This window comes from Dermacentor variabilis, chromosome 3 (genome assembly GCF_050947875.1).
Source record: "Dermacentor variabilis isolate Ectoservices chromosome 3, ASM5094787v1, whole genome shotgun sequence".
NCBI lineage: Eukaryota > Metazoa > Arthropoda > Arachnida > Ixodida > Ixodidae > Dermacentor > Dermacentor variabilis.
In genome coordinates, this window is record NC_134570.1 from 217,867,047 (window position 1) to 217,880,893 (window position 13,847).

Here is a 13,847-nt window from a genome sequence, read left to right on the forward strand (position 1 = left end):
AAGTCGTCCATTTAAACCCTTGAAGTAAAGAGTCTATCATGTGCTCCAAGGTGGCCGGAGCATTACATAAGCCAAAGGGCATAACCTTAAATTAATAAAGTTCGTCCAGTGTTATAAAGGTTGTCTTTTCACAATCGAGATAATCCACAGCAGTTTGCCAATACGCAGACCGAAGGTAAATAGATGAAAAGTACTGGGCACCACAGAGACACTCAAGGGCATCATTTATTCAGGGCAGCGAATAGACATCCCTCTTTGTGATGCAGTTGAGGTGCCAATAGTCAATGCAGAATTACCCTGTGCCGTCTTTCTTTTTCACTAACACGACAGGTGACGCCCAGGGACTTGATGAAAGCTCAACAATCTCTTTTGCTAGCATCTTGTCCACTTCTGCTTCGATGCCTTTTGGCTCCGACACTGAAACTCAGAAGGGTTGTCAGTTAATTGGCTGAGCATTTCCAGTTTGGATACGGTGTTTGGCAAAAGATGTCTGGCCCAAGGGACAGTCATTTAGGTAAAAAATGTCTCTGCAAATATATAATTAGTTACGCAGAGCGTCAACCTTGCCAGGCAAGAGGTCCGGGGCAATAATTTTTGCAACATTCTCGTTAGAACAATTTGCAGACAAGTGTCACAGGAGTTGTTGATGGCAAAAGTCTAAATGCAGCGATCTGGTAAAGCACTGATCATGGCCAGGGATATTCCAGTAGGTAGCACTTGCTTTGTGAAGCCAAAATTCACCACAGGAAGGCACGCATGGTTGTTGGTGATAGTACGGTATGAGGGACGGTGACGTGAATGAGAACAACGCCATAACTGATGCAGCGATGTAATCACCATCTGGAACAGGCGGCGAAGGTGACAGTTTGATGCACGTCAGGACCTGTGGTGGCACATGAATAAAATCAGTTGGATGTGAAGAATCTCGAGTGGAGCAGGAGGATCGGAGAGGAGAGGGAGGTCAAGGCAGACAGTACTTGTGGAATAGATGAACGCAAAATGACCAGAGAGAAAGTCTATGCCAAGTATCAGGTCATGGGGGCAGTGGGCAAGCATGGTGACCAGCAATGCTTGCGCGGGTGGTACACATTCCCACAATGCCAACCGTTCTGCTGTCGGCGATGCGTACGACCCAAGTGATAGTAAGTGCGGGAACTTTCTTTAGATGATGGCGAAGGTGAGCACTCATAATGGAGATGTGTGTGCCGGTATCGATGAGTGCTGTGACATGAATGCCATCTAGCTGAACATCTAGGAGGTTGCGCCTTCTTAACAGTGCCAGTGGAGGATTTTGTGGCAAATTGGACAGTGCAGCACCACCTCGAGGTGCCGCATCATTTAGTTTTCTAGCAGGGTGTGACCAGAGTATGGCAGTGAAGTAGAGTGGCGAAGATGGGACGGACGTGGCTGATGACGTTGTGGTGAGGGTGAGAGAGTGTAATGGCAGTCAGCACCAAAAGCGTCGGAAGCACCGAGGAAGCGGCAGGGTGAAGCGCTTCAGGGCGAAGTGGAGGGATACCAAAAGGTGTTCCGGGGCAGAGGCATCTAATGACTGCAGCAGTGATGGGAAACATGACCAATCGGTCATAGCAGAAACAGATTGGCTTGTCGTCCGGGGTGCACAAATCAGATGGATTCCAATAATGGGAAAGAAAGGGTGGGCAGTGGTAGGGCATGGTCATAGGAGGAGTCATACTGGCGTCAGGGTTATTAACAGAGCAGGCCATGAGGAAGCCCAGGTTAGCGACTTCCTGGCGAACCATGGACTGGATTAAGGATATTGTGGCAGCGGAGTTGTCCCAGAGTGTCTGCTGGGGCGAAGCGGGAAATGCAGCTTCGAGTTCATGATGCCCAATCTGAGTCACGTTGTCGCCTGAGGGTGGTGGGCTGTCTTGGTTGATGCAAGAAGATGTCGCGGTGGTATTCGGCAGGTGGGAAAATTGATTGACGACACGGCGGTTCTTCGCTAGCTCAAAGTGGGAGCTTTCCTTTATGATGGTGTTGACAGTAGAAATGCTGTTAAAAACAAGGAGATTAAATGCGTCATCCATAATGCCTTTGAAGATATGTACTGCTATGTCAGATTATGCCATGGAAGTGTCGATACTGTGACAAAGGGCGAGGAGGTCTTGAATATAGGAGATGTATGAGTTGGTAGCACTTTGGCCATGGGTAGTGAGCTGCTTTTTGGCGGCTGGCTGTCGACCAGAGAGATTGCCAAAAAGGTTGGACATCTGCTTGAACAGCTCCCAGCTAGTAAGTTCCTCTTCATGTGTTTGGAGCCAACATGCGGAATTCGATCAAGATAAAAAATAACATTGGCTAGCATTATGGTCGGGTCCCATGTGTTCCCCTTGCTGACACGTTCATACATTCTTCTACATCCATACCATCTAGACAGGAGAATGTGCCGGGGTCATGCAGATGTGGAAGAGCAACAAACTGGGTCTGGGTAGCTGATGGTGCCGGCACAGGTTTAAACGACGTGTTGTCCCCAGGAGGCACTCTCACAAGTTGGATGTGATGTCCACTGCAGAGCTTCGCTGCGAAGAAGACGGGTACCCGCACATCCACCAAATGTTACAGGTATAACTAAAATATATTTACAAAAGGTCTTCAGGACTGTTGTCGTTCTCTTCTTTGCCTCATCGTAACAATATTGTAATGATGCGTCCTCGTTGATTCCACGTCGTTACAATATGCAGCCTGGAGACTTCATTTAAAAACTTAACTGATTTCGTGTCAAATAATGGTTCTTTACTGAGGAACATTGCTGAATGAAGTGGGATATGTTTTCTGTAAGCTAGTGCAAAGTGCTTTTTTGACATAATAGTTCTGCAGAAAATCGCAAGGTGGAGAGAAGTAATTAAGGGAAAATGAGACATCGGCCTAATCATAGCAATTGCTACAAAGGAAACCCATACGGGTTCCTCAAAAGAAAAGCCTCACAGTTGAAGAAAAATTCGTCCTGGTCCAGGACTCGAACCCGGGACTACTGCCTGTTGGGGCAGCAGCTCTACCATCTGAGCTAACCAGGAGGCTAGCAGATAGCAGGGCGAAGTCAAAAGGTCTGGATGGGTTCCATGTGTGTGCCCTATTCTCAATCGACACAAAAGGACATCACGTTGTTGCGACTTTGCTATTGATGCCCAATTTCCTAAGTCTGGCTTTACTACGTGGTGCTTAAATTGGCAGTCCGTGGCAAATACCTTTCCGGAGCTAACCATTTCATGCCTTTTGGCAGGTACTGCATGCGGTCATCGGACGCTTCATTGTGACACGGGCCGCGCAGCCGCAGGCATCGGTGGGCCTGGATCTGCGCAGACCCTGCAAAGACAACGTTTCCGTCCGCAAGTTTCGTCTGCAAAACTGGCACACTCACGTCAGCACATCACCTAGCCTGCACCCCAGACGCTTAGGAATGCCTACTTAAGGAACAGCATCGCTCGGCTTCTTTACAGTCAGTGGCAAATACGTTTCCGGAGCTAATAATATTATGCCTTTCAGCAGGTGAGCCTCCTGCTGTTACTTATTTTCTCTTTGCACGATTTCTTTGCCGCTGACTGCACAGAAATGCTTTCTGACTGTGCTGCTTGTTCTAAGCTGTTACCTTCAGATGCGAAGTTTTTAACGTGTTCGGTTTGCCAGGAAGGTTACCACCTTGGAAAGTGATGCTCTACAGTAACTGAAAACAGCTACACAAAAATCAGTACCGTCAAACAAGGAACCTGGTTGTGCCAAACATGTCAACAGGAAGAACGCACACAGGGAGACTTGACACAGACACTACAAGAATCTACACAGCAATTTGTTGCTGTAACTGAAAAACTAGACCGATTTGCATCTAATGTAGAAATGCTCACCACGAAGTAGAACTTCTCACATTTAAGGACTCGGTTGGAAAGATCGAGAACGCAATACAGGAAGTCCAGATTTCAATCGAATTTCTTTCCTCAATGTATGACTCGGTACTGGAGACAGTCAGCAACAATCAGACTAAGGAGGCAGAATTATGTTCCAAGGTTGACTTGCCGTCTTCTACCATCCAGTTCCAGTCAGACCTGATTGACAAAATGAGCAAGCTAATGAATGAAATGAAACAGTAGAGCAGGAGAAAGAATTTCGAAGTCCACGGGCCTCCCAGCAAGCCAAAGCAGAATCTGCAATACTTCTTCAGTGATCTTGCACAAAAACTTGAGATTGCAAACTTTGCAGCAATTGAAGTGGCTGCTATTCACCGTCTTCCCAGTAGGGACAATACTGCACCAGCTATTCTTGTCCAAATGTGCTCCATTGAAGCCAAGGAACAATGGTTTCAATCACGTAAAGACCTCCCTGAATTAGTTCGGAATGATTTTTCAGTTCGCCATGGTTGCCTAGTGGCTATGTTGTACTGTACTGTGACTGGAAAATATGTATCACCGATTTGAAGTTGCGTTTGATTCTTTTAGGCAAGTGGCAACATGTGCTGTCAAAATTAGGCAACATAACCTGAGCCAAAAATGGATGATCAGCGAAATCCTAACCGCTATAAAGAAAAGGACTTGTTGTGGACTAAGCCCAAGCGCTCATCATACTGCGATGACATGCGCTTAAAATATAAAATGTGCCAGAAACAAGGTAAATGCAATGATTAGATTTGCAAAACGCACTTATTTTAGAAGGAAATCTTAAGAAGCTCGATCTGATATAAAGAAAATGTGGTCCCTTATCAACCATCTTAGAGGAGGCAACATTTCAGCGCCTAAACAGCACCTTTTATCTTATTTTTCTGCAGATGATGAAACTGTAGCAAACTTATTTAATCAGTCCGTTTCAAGTATCTTGGGACTGAGAAAACGGCGGCCATCTGCACGTACTTTAACAGATACCTTGCTAAATTCAGCATATCTTCCCTTACTCTCGCTTCATGAATTGAGGTCTATTGTTTTTAACCTTAAGACGCATAAATCACCAGGCTTTGACAAAATATCGATCAGTGATCTCCAGAGAAATTTTGATGCAATTAAACTTGTATTGCCATCTCTTTTAAACTGTATTTTGGATGCTGGTGTGATTCCAGTTGAAATGAAAACCGCAATTGTAATTCCACTCCATAAGTAAGGTGCGCGCAATAATACTGAAAATTACAGACCTATTTTGATAATCCCCTGTATAGCTCAAATATTAAAGAAACATGTGGCTCTTACGATAGCGCATTTTCTAGATAAGTATAGTGTATTATCATCAAATCAGTATGGATTTGTACAGGGGAAGGGTACACAAACACTGTTAGAAGCTTTCTCTGATCTTTTAAATTCGACACTAGATTGCGACCGGGTAGCCTGTGCTCTCTTTCTGGACGCCTCTAGGGCATTTGACAGTGTTTGTCATGACATCTTGTTAAAGAAACTGTCTCTGCTAGGCCTTTGCGGTTCATTCTTGAATCTAGTAACAAACTTTCTGCAGGACAGACATCAGTGGCATAAAAGTGGGAAATAGTTTAAGTGCTTTTACATATATTTATTCTGGAGTCCCTCAGGGCTTAATTCATTATTGTCTCTCTCTCTCATGTGACTGATTTGTACAATGTAGTAGGTGACCATATATATCAATGCACCGATGATACAGTTCTTGTATCCTGTGCAATAACGCACTGGCCCGCAGTTGCCAGTGCGTTATCAGTTACCTTCTGCTGGCCTCCCCCCAGCACTGCAAACATGCAAATGGTCTGCTTGCCGTTCTGCCTCGGCCTGCTTGGTACAACCTCCTCGCCACTTTGCTGCCGGCGGTCGCGATGGTCGCGGTTCTCTCATTCGCATCACCCGAACCGGTGCGGGAGAGCGCTCGGGAGGGAAACTGTACGAATTCCTATCACCACAAAATTCGTACCAGCTGCGATCGTATCACCGAGGTTTCACTCTATATCAATATTGATACGTGTACGTGTGTATCCTTTTTCCAGAGTGCGTATTTCACCCACTAACAGCTTAAAATTATTGCTCAGCATAAGACACACCTGCATGATTTGTAACCTACTCAAATGTTATCATCGCTTCTATTTGTCATCTATGTTCTCGCAGGACCTTAAGTAACCAGATTGTATATGCAATCAGATTGTACATGCAACATAAATAGTGTTGTGCTTTGTGGAAGATATGTGAGCACCAGTGAATACGCTGAAACCTTCACAAGTCATGTATGAAAGCCGACACACTTGACCTGCAGATAATATTTTCGACGATTGTCAACTGTGCTAGCCGCTATCATTGCACTACTTCTGCTGAGCACAGGTTCACTCAATAAACAATTAGTTTTGTCGCTTGCGTTCTGCCGCTGTAGTTGGTTCACCGTCACTGCCACGTGACATCTCGTAGAGGTACTTCTGTATTCATGTACAGGATGCCCCTGTCAAGCCCTTGCCCTGAAGATAACACCAGCGTCGACCTGGACCATTGAACAAGCCGCAGGCTACAAGACCTTCCCCCAGAGCCTACCTAAGATTACTAGGAAGATTGTGGCCAAGTCAACTGCCACCATGAACAACCAAGCGTCACCTGCAGCCATTGTACTGAAACAACCCAAGGAACCGCCTATCTTGTGTAGAGCTTCATCCGGCGACGCAAGAACCTGGCTCAAGACAATCAGAAAGGTTTCAATCTTCAACAACTGGAACTCTGAGGACAAGCTATGATATGTGCACTTCTCCTTGGAGGACACTACAATGACTTGGTTCAAGAACCAACTTCCTGAAGACCTTTACGAGCGTTGTTCAAAGCGAGAGGGCCGAACAGCATGCCCTCAGGACTTCGCAGCTCTACAGCTTCACCTGCCCACGTTCTGGCGCAAGAACCCACAAGTTTGATTCAGCCAGGTCGAAGCCTCCTTCGATCTACACCACATCATCTCGGAGACTTCTCGGTATTGCCGCTTACTTGCCAACCCGTTTCCTGAAGTTGCTCATGAGGAGGCGGATGTCTTCGCTGCACCTTTGAGGGATGCCCTGTACCAGCACCTGAAGCAGAGTATTTGGGACCGCACCACAACGTCTGAGAGTGTGCACCTCTAGCACCTGCTCATTTCCAAGGCACTTGGAGACCACCACCCTTCCCAGCTGCTCAACAGCATGTGAGGGCTCCTGGGCTAAAGCAATGTCAATGTGAACGGTGTGCTTTTGAAGAAGTTTTTCCTGCAGCACTTGCCACAGTCCACCTGCTTTGTCTTGGCCGCTGCAGGAGACCTGACCCTTGACCACCTCGCCCAGCTCACTGATTGAATCCACGAAGCGACTTCTCCTTCTGTCGCTGCCCTCTCTTCAATACCTGAGTCCTCAACAACGGCCTGCTTAGTGTCCCGGATTGACCAGCTCACCGTCTCCATCAGCGCCCTTTGGACGTCCTCTCATGACCAGCACGGCTCCTCCTCGCGTCCCAGCCGCCATCCCTCTTCTCCGAGCAGTCCCCGCTTGCGAAATCTTTGAAGCTCACCTATTTGCTGGTACCATCGCACTTTCTAGCATCGCGCCTGCCAGTGCAAGTCCCCATGCCAGTAGTAGGGAAATGCACTGCGAGATCACTGATGGTGGCATGTGATTTCGCCTTGCTACCCGGCCGACTTTTAATTGTCATGGATCACATTTCCATCCTGTGCCTCCTTGTAGACACAGGTGCCAAGGTCAGTGTACTGCCGTCCTCCAAGCGTGACCGCGCTTCTAAGTCACCTGGCCCTACGCTTCATGTGGTCAACTGTGCCTCCATCCACACGTATGGTCTACGGTCCCTCACTCTCAATGTTGGCCTGCGGCACACATTCCAGTGGGTCTTCATCATAGCCGATGTCAATCGGCCTATCCTCAGCTCTGACTTCCTGACCCATTTCAACCTTGACATAAGCATGCGCCGCCGTCAGCTGATTGACAGCATGACGGGACTCTCGATCTCTGGAGTTCTGTCGGCTGTCACTCCCACTGGCATCTGCACGCTGATTCCACCATTTTTGTAGGCTCAAATCCTCAAAGACTTCCCTGAGGTGACGAGGCCTTGCAATTTAAATCAGCCACCCAAGCACAGCATAACCCACCACACTGTCACGCATGGTCCACCCATCGCAGCTCGTCCGCGCCACCTCTGCGGTGAGCGTCTGGCCATTGCTAAACAAAAATTCGAGCACACACTCCAGCTGGGTATTATTCGCCTTTCGTCCAGCAGTTGAGCCTCCCCACTCCATCTGGTGCCCAAGAAAGAACGGGGTGACCGGTGTCCGCGCGGCAGCTACCGGGCACTCAGCGCTCACACGGTTCATGATAGCCACCCCCTTCCACACATTCAAGATTTCACAGGCCACCTGGAAGGATGCAAAATCTTAAGTAAAGTGGACCTTGTCAAGGCCTATCACCAAATCCCCGCTGAGCCTACTGATCTCCTGAAGACGGCCATTACTACACCCTTTGGCCTATGAGTATGTGCGCATGCCCTTTGGGCTACGCAACGCAGGTCAAACATTTCAAAGATTCACTGCCGATGTAATGTGTGGGCTCCCGACTGTATTTGCCTACATGGACGACATTCTCATCTCGAGTCCCAACCCACAAGATCATGAGCATCACCTCCAGGAAGTCTTTCAACGCCTTCAACAATTTGGCCTGGTTGTCAACCGCCAGAAATGCGTTTTTGGATTTTCTGAGCTTGAGTTCCTGGGTCACCACATTTTGGCACTGGGAATTCATCCGTTGCTCTCCCCCGTCCAGGCCGTGCAGGACTTCCCAGCACCCACCACTCTATGCCAGCTGCATGAGTTCCTGGACCTAGCGGATTTCTCCAGATATCCTATTCTACACTGCGCTGAGCTTCTGCACCCAGTGAGTGACCTTCTTCGCATGACCAAGGACTCCTCATCTGCGATTTCGTGGTATCCCGAAGCTGAAGTTCCTTTCAGGGCTGCAAAACAAGCCAATGTTGATTCGGGATTCTCATCCACCAGAGAACTAACATGCCTACTCACATCATGGTGGATGCTTCCAGTGTGGTTATCGGCACTGTTCTCAGCAGCAAACTGACTCCGAGTGGCGTCCATGGGGCTTCTTGTCTCGGAAGTTCTAACCTGCCGAGACTCACTACAGCATTTCTTGCTGCAAGCTGCTAGCCATCTACTCCACCATCCAGTTTTCCCAGCAGTTCTTGGAAGGCCAGCCATTTTATGTTCGAATGGATCATAAGCCTCTGATGTATGTCTTCCATACAAACCCTGCCAAGTATGCCGCACATTAACCCTATCAACTGGCCTATATATCGGAGTTAAGCAGGTCAAAGGTACTGAAAACAAGGCAGTTGATGCACTCTCCCGCGTCACCTCCCTCGGCACTTCTACATCAACTGTGGAGTGGAAATGTCTAGCTCGGGTGCAGATGGAAGACCCTGAGCTGCAAGCGCTGCGTGACCATCCCCGTTCCCGCCGTCTACAACTCGTACCTCACCCATTTGAACCTGGCTCGCTCTGGCTGCACCTGGCCCCTTCATTCCGGCTGTCTTCCGTCATGTGGCGTTCTAATCCCTTCACAACATTTGCCATCCGAGCATCCGAGCCACACAGTGTCTCATTACACAGCTCTACGTCTGGCTAAGCATTAAACACCGACGTTCGCCAGTAGGCACGTTCGTGCCTCGTGTGCCAGACCGCCAAAGTGACCCGCCACACCAAGACTCCCACGCAGTCTTTCTTGCCACCTGGCTGTCGTTTTGACCCCGTCCATCTTGATTTGGTTGGACCATTTCCTCCCTCTCATGACTGCCAGCACATTCTAACAATGATAGACTGCTTCACCTATTGGCCTGAAGCCATGCCCATTCGGACATCACCGCAGAAACGATTGCCAAAGCCTTCGTTTCAGCATGGGTTTCTCACTTCGGCTGCCCCAGCATTGTGACCACTGATCGGAGCTGGCAATTTGACTGTACTCCTTTCACTTCCCTCGACCGCCTGTTTGGCGCTAAAGACTGCCTTACCAATGCATATCATCCCAGTGCGAACGGCAAGGTTGAGTGGCTGCACCACCAGCTCAAGGCTGTCCTCACTGTGCGCCTGGATCGGGAGCACTGGGTCGACCACCTTCCTATGGTGTTTCTCAGTCTACGTGCTGTCCTTCGTTGCGACCTTGACTGTTCTCTGACCGAACTCATCTGTAGTGCACCCCTGTGGCTTCGTGGAGACTTGTTTGTTCCTTCGGACCCCTCGCTCCAGCCACTACAGTAGATTCAATGCCTACAGGACTAAATTCAGCAACTGTGCCCTGTCCTGCCTCAATCTTCGAACCACAGCATCTTTGTGTATTCAGACCTTGCGTCTTCGACCCACATTTTTCTCAGACAAGATGCTGTAAAGACACCTCTTACACCCTCCTACGATGGGCCACACCGTGACCTCCAGAAGACACCGAGGTCCCCCACCATCCTATCAAATGGCTGCAAAGAGGTAGTCTCATTAGATTGCCTCAAACCAGCCTAACTCGCTATACTTCCCATGGAGCTCCCCGCTTATGTTGCTGGCATATCCGCAGATCTGCATGTAACCAAGACAGCACCATCTCCACTTTGTCGACGAGTACATTTCGCCATTCAGTATGGGCGGTATGCCCACCGATGCCGCTACGTGCAGACACTAAAGGTCAGCGCTCTCGGTCGGCATTGCGAAAGATGACGAAAATAAAGTTGCGTGGCACGTGCTAGTCTGTTATAAAAGCCTGCTACGCTGGTCGTCTGGTCCTGGCACTCTGCTGCAGCCCCTTGGTTCGCGACAAGAACATGGCCATGTTCACAGAAAAGATTACCCATCTTTTCTTGCAAGCGGACCAAGAAATGTCGAACGAAAAAAGTTCGCTTCCTTATGTGGAGCATAAATATTCTGGAGTTTTACGGGCCAAAACTACAATCTGATTATGAGGCAGGCCGCAGTGAAGGATTCTGGAATAATTTTGGCCACCTGAGGATCTTTAACGTGCCCCAACGCATGGGACATGGGCGTTATTGAATTTGGCCCCACTGAAATGCAGCTGTCATGGCCGGGACTTGACCTCGCGACCTCATGCTTAGTTGGGGGGCGTTGACATGGCATTGACACATGTACAGAGGGGGGCATTGACATGTGTACTTGTTTATCCTTTTTCCAGAGCCCGCATTTCACTTGCTAACACCTTAAAGCTATCATTCAGTGCAAGATGTGCCTGCATGATTTGGGACCCACTCGAATGTTATCATGAATTTTATCTGTTGTCTACGTTCTCTTCGGACCTTGCGCAATAAAAGTGCATACGAGACATGAATAGTCTTGCACTTTCTGGAAGGTATGCAAGCACCAGCGATTACACTGGAACCTTCGACGAGTCAGGTAAAAAAGCCGACACACTTGACTCGTAGATGACATTTCAACGATCAACGAGTGTGCTTGCCGCTATCATTGTGCTACTTGTTTTTCTAGGCACAGGTTCACCGAATAAACAGCTAGCTTCACAACTTGCATTGTCCACTGTCAATACCATGCGACAATATTTATATTTGATTTTGGAAAACGATATGCATATCTGATCTACCTTGTTACTATTTCACGGACAGTAATGATACACCAAGTGAGCTCACATGAAACCACTTAAATAAAAGAACCTTCATGTGCTGAACATGTTGGTAAAAAAGAAAGCAATACCACCAGAAAAGCATTGGCACTACTCAGCGTAGGAAAACAAGAGCAGAATGTGCGTACGCGTGCACATAGCTTTGCATGTGCTAAAAGTTGTTGTCAAGTATAGTTAGCCCCCCTCTAAAAGTGGTCTGAACACGAACCCTTGGTGGTCAGTTTTTTGGAGTAGCTTGAGTGCAATACGAGGTAGGTTTATGGTTTTGGCACAGCAAGTTGAAAACATAGCACTTTGGCGCAAGTGGCACAGCAGGACCACCCTTGGAGGAACCAGAGTGTGGCACAGCCAAATATTCTTGTTGTCACACCTCTTTGGCAGTGCGTGCGGCCAGGGCCAATTGCAGAGCCACCAGGGAGGCCAGCCACAGCTCCTGCTCATCCTGCTGCTGCTGCTGCTGCGCTGCCAAGGAGGACAAGGACAGAGGCGGTGGCCGGCGGCGGTAGTGGTCGCGCACGGCCCTCGGGATGTGGGCACGATACAGCCGGGGCCGCTGGCGCTTGAGCCGGAAGGGCGGATGTGGCCGGTGTGCCCGTGCCAGGAATGCCAGCTTCACTGCATCCTGGTTGAGCCGGCTGCCTCCCCCAAATCGGTCCCACAGCCGCACCCGCTCAGTCAGGCTCACGGAATTGAGCAGCTTCTCCTCCTGCAGACAACACAGTGTTTGGGAAACCATCTCCATTGCATCACAACTAAGACTTAACCATGTTTTGGTCAACAGACAAAGCAGGGAAAGCTCTACGGCATGTCACCACTGGGACTGTGTTGTATCGTACGCAAAGTATCTTCCACCTTCCTTGGCGATGAAAAGCCCACCCTCGCCCGTCTTCTGAAGATAAGCACGTGGTTGTTCTTCTTCTGCACCTAGCACGGCATGTAGTGAATAAGGCACTCAACGGCACATGGTGTCAGAAGCAAACAGTGAACCGACACCTACCTGTAATTAATGATAGCCCTTACCACAACACAAGCATCAGGATGGGTCCGCTGCTTACTGGATAGTCTTTACGATGATGATAATCTAGTGCTTTGTGGCGCAAGGGCCAGTATGGCCAAAGAACACCAAGGCAGTACAAGCGAGTTTGAAGTGAAGCGGTGAATTATGAGAGGTGGATGTGATGGGGCTCTAAAGTGCCTAAAAAATGGTCGCTGCAAAGAGCATAAAACCTCTATGTGATAAAATTATGGCAATAAATAATGAAGTGGTGCTATGGACACGAAAAATACACTGTGAAAGAATGGCGATATACTGAAAATATGCCAGAAGCAAAAATTTAAAAAAATCACCACTGCCTTAACAGAGCCTTTGAATCGAAAGGGTATGGAGGCGCATGCTACAGAAAACTACTCTCAAAGCAGCATTCTCTAGAGAGAGGATGCACTATGAATTTCTTGGGCTAATAACATGCAAGACCACATTCTCCAAGAAACCCAGGATTGCTTTGGCGTTAAAAAGCGGTTCTTCACTGAGAAACATAGCGAGATGAAGAGGGACACGATAACGGTGTGCTAGAGGAAAATGTTCTTTACTCTCTCTTTTGGCTTCCCAACACTCCATGAGAATGTGGAGGACGGTCAGCCTCTCACCATATCTACTACAGGCTAGGGGCTTGTTAGCGTAATTGTGAGTACCATATGTGTGTCCTATTCTGAGACGACAGGCTAGGACATCAATTCGTCGTGTTTTCATAGCGGAGGGCCAGAAACCTAACTTCAACTCAATCATGTGAAGCTTATCATTCATTTCAGCATACCATAAGTGTTGCCAGTGGCTTCGCAGTTTGTTTTGTAGGAAAGGCTTCTCAGATCTGTGGAAAAGGCAGCAGCGGAAGGATTAATACTTTGCGGTGCTACTGATTTGGCCATTTCGTCAGCAAGCACTACCCTCGATTCCTTTATGGCCAGGAACCTAGCATATTGTTACGAGCCACTGATCCTGCGGACAACCACGTATCGTTTCGCTTACAAATGCTGGCGCATACCCACTAAGATGTTGTATAACAGACAAGAAAGAGGACGAGCTGTGCCCCGACGCGCCCTTTTTGTTGTTGTTGTGCCACTAGCTACCACTGCGTAAATATTGTAGATGAACCCCTTTTCACATCTCCCCGTAACAATATTATTATATGTCTGTGAGATAAATAAATGTCGCACAAGAGTGAGTAAAGCTAAAGAAAAAACAGGAATT

General features: G+C 48.2%; 1 protein-coding gene across 8 annotated transcripts in view; it reads right to left on the bottom strand.

Moving 5' to 3' along the window:
- LOC142576642 (PHD finger protein 12) overlaps positions 1-13,847 on the bottom strand; it is a 146,795-nt gene that overhangs the window by 74,910 nt on the left and 58,038 nt on the right. For all 8 annotated transcript variants that reach the window (XM_075686863.1, XM_075686860.1, XM_075686861.1 and 5 more), the window contains one exon: positions 11,970-12,305. In XM_075686863.1, the coding sequence (XP_075542978.1) occupies positions 11,970-12,305 (336 nt within the window). The remainder of the gene's footprint in view (positions 1-11,969; positions 12,306-13,847) is intronic.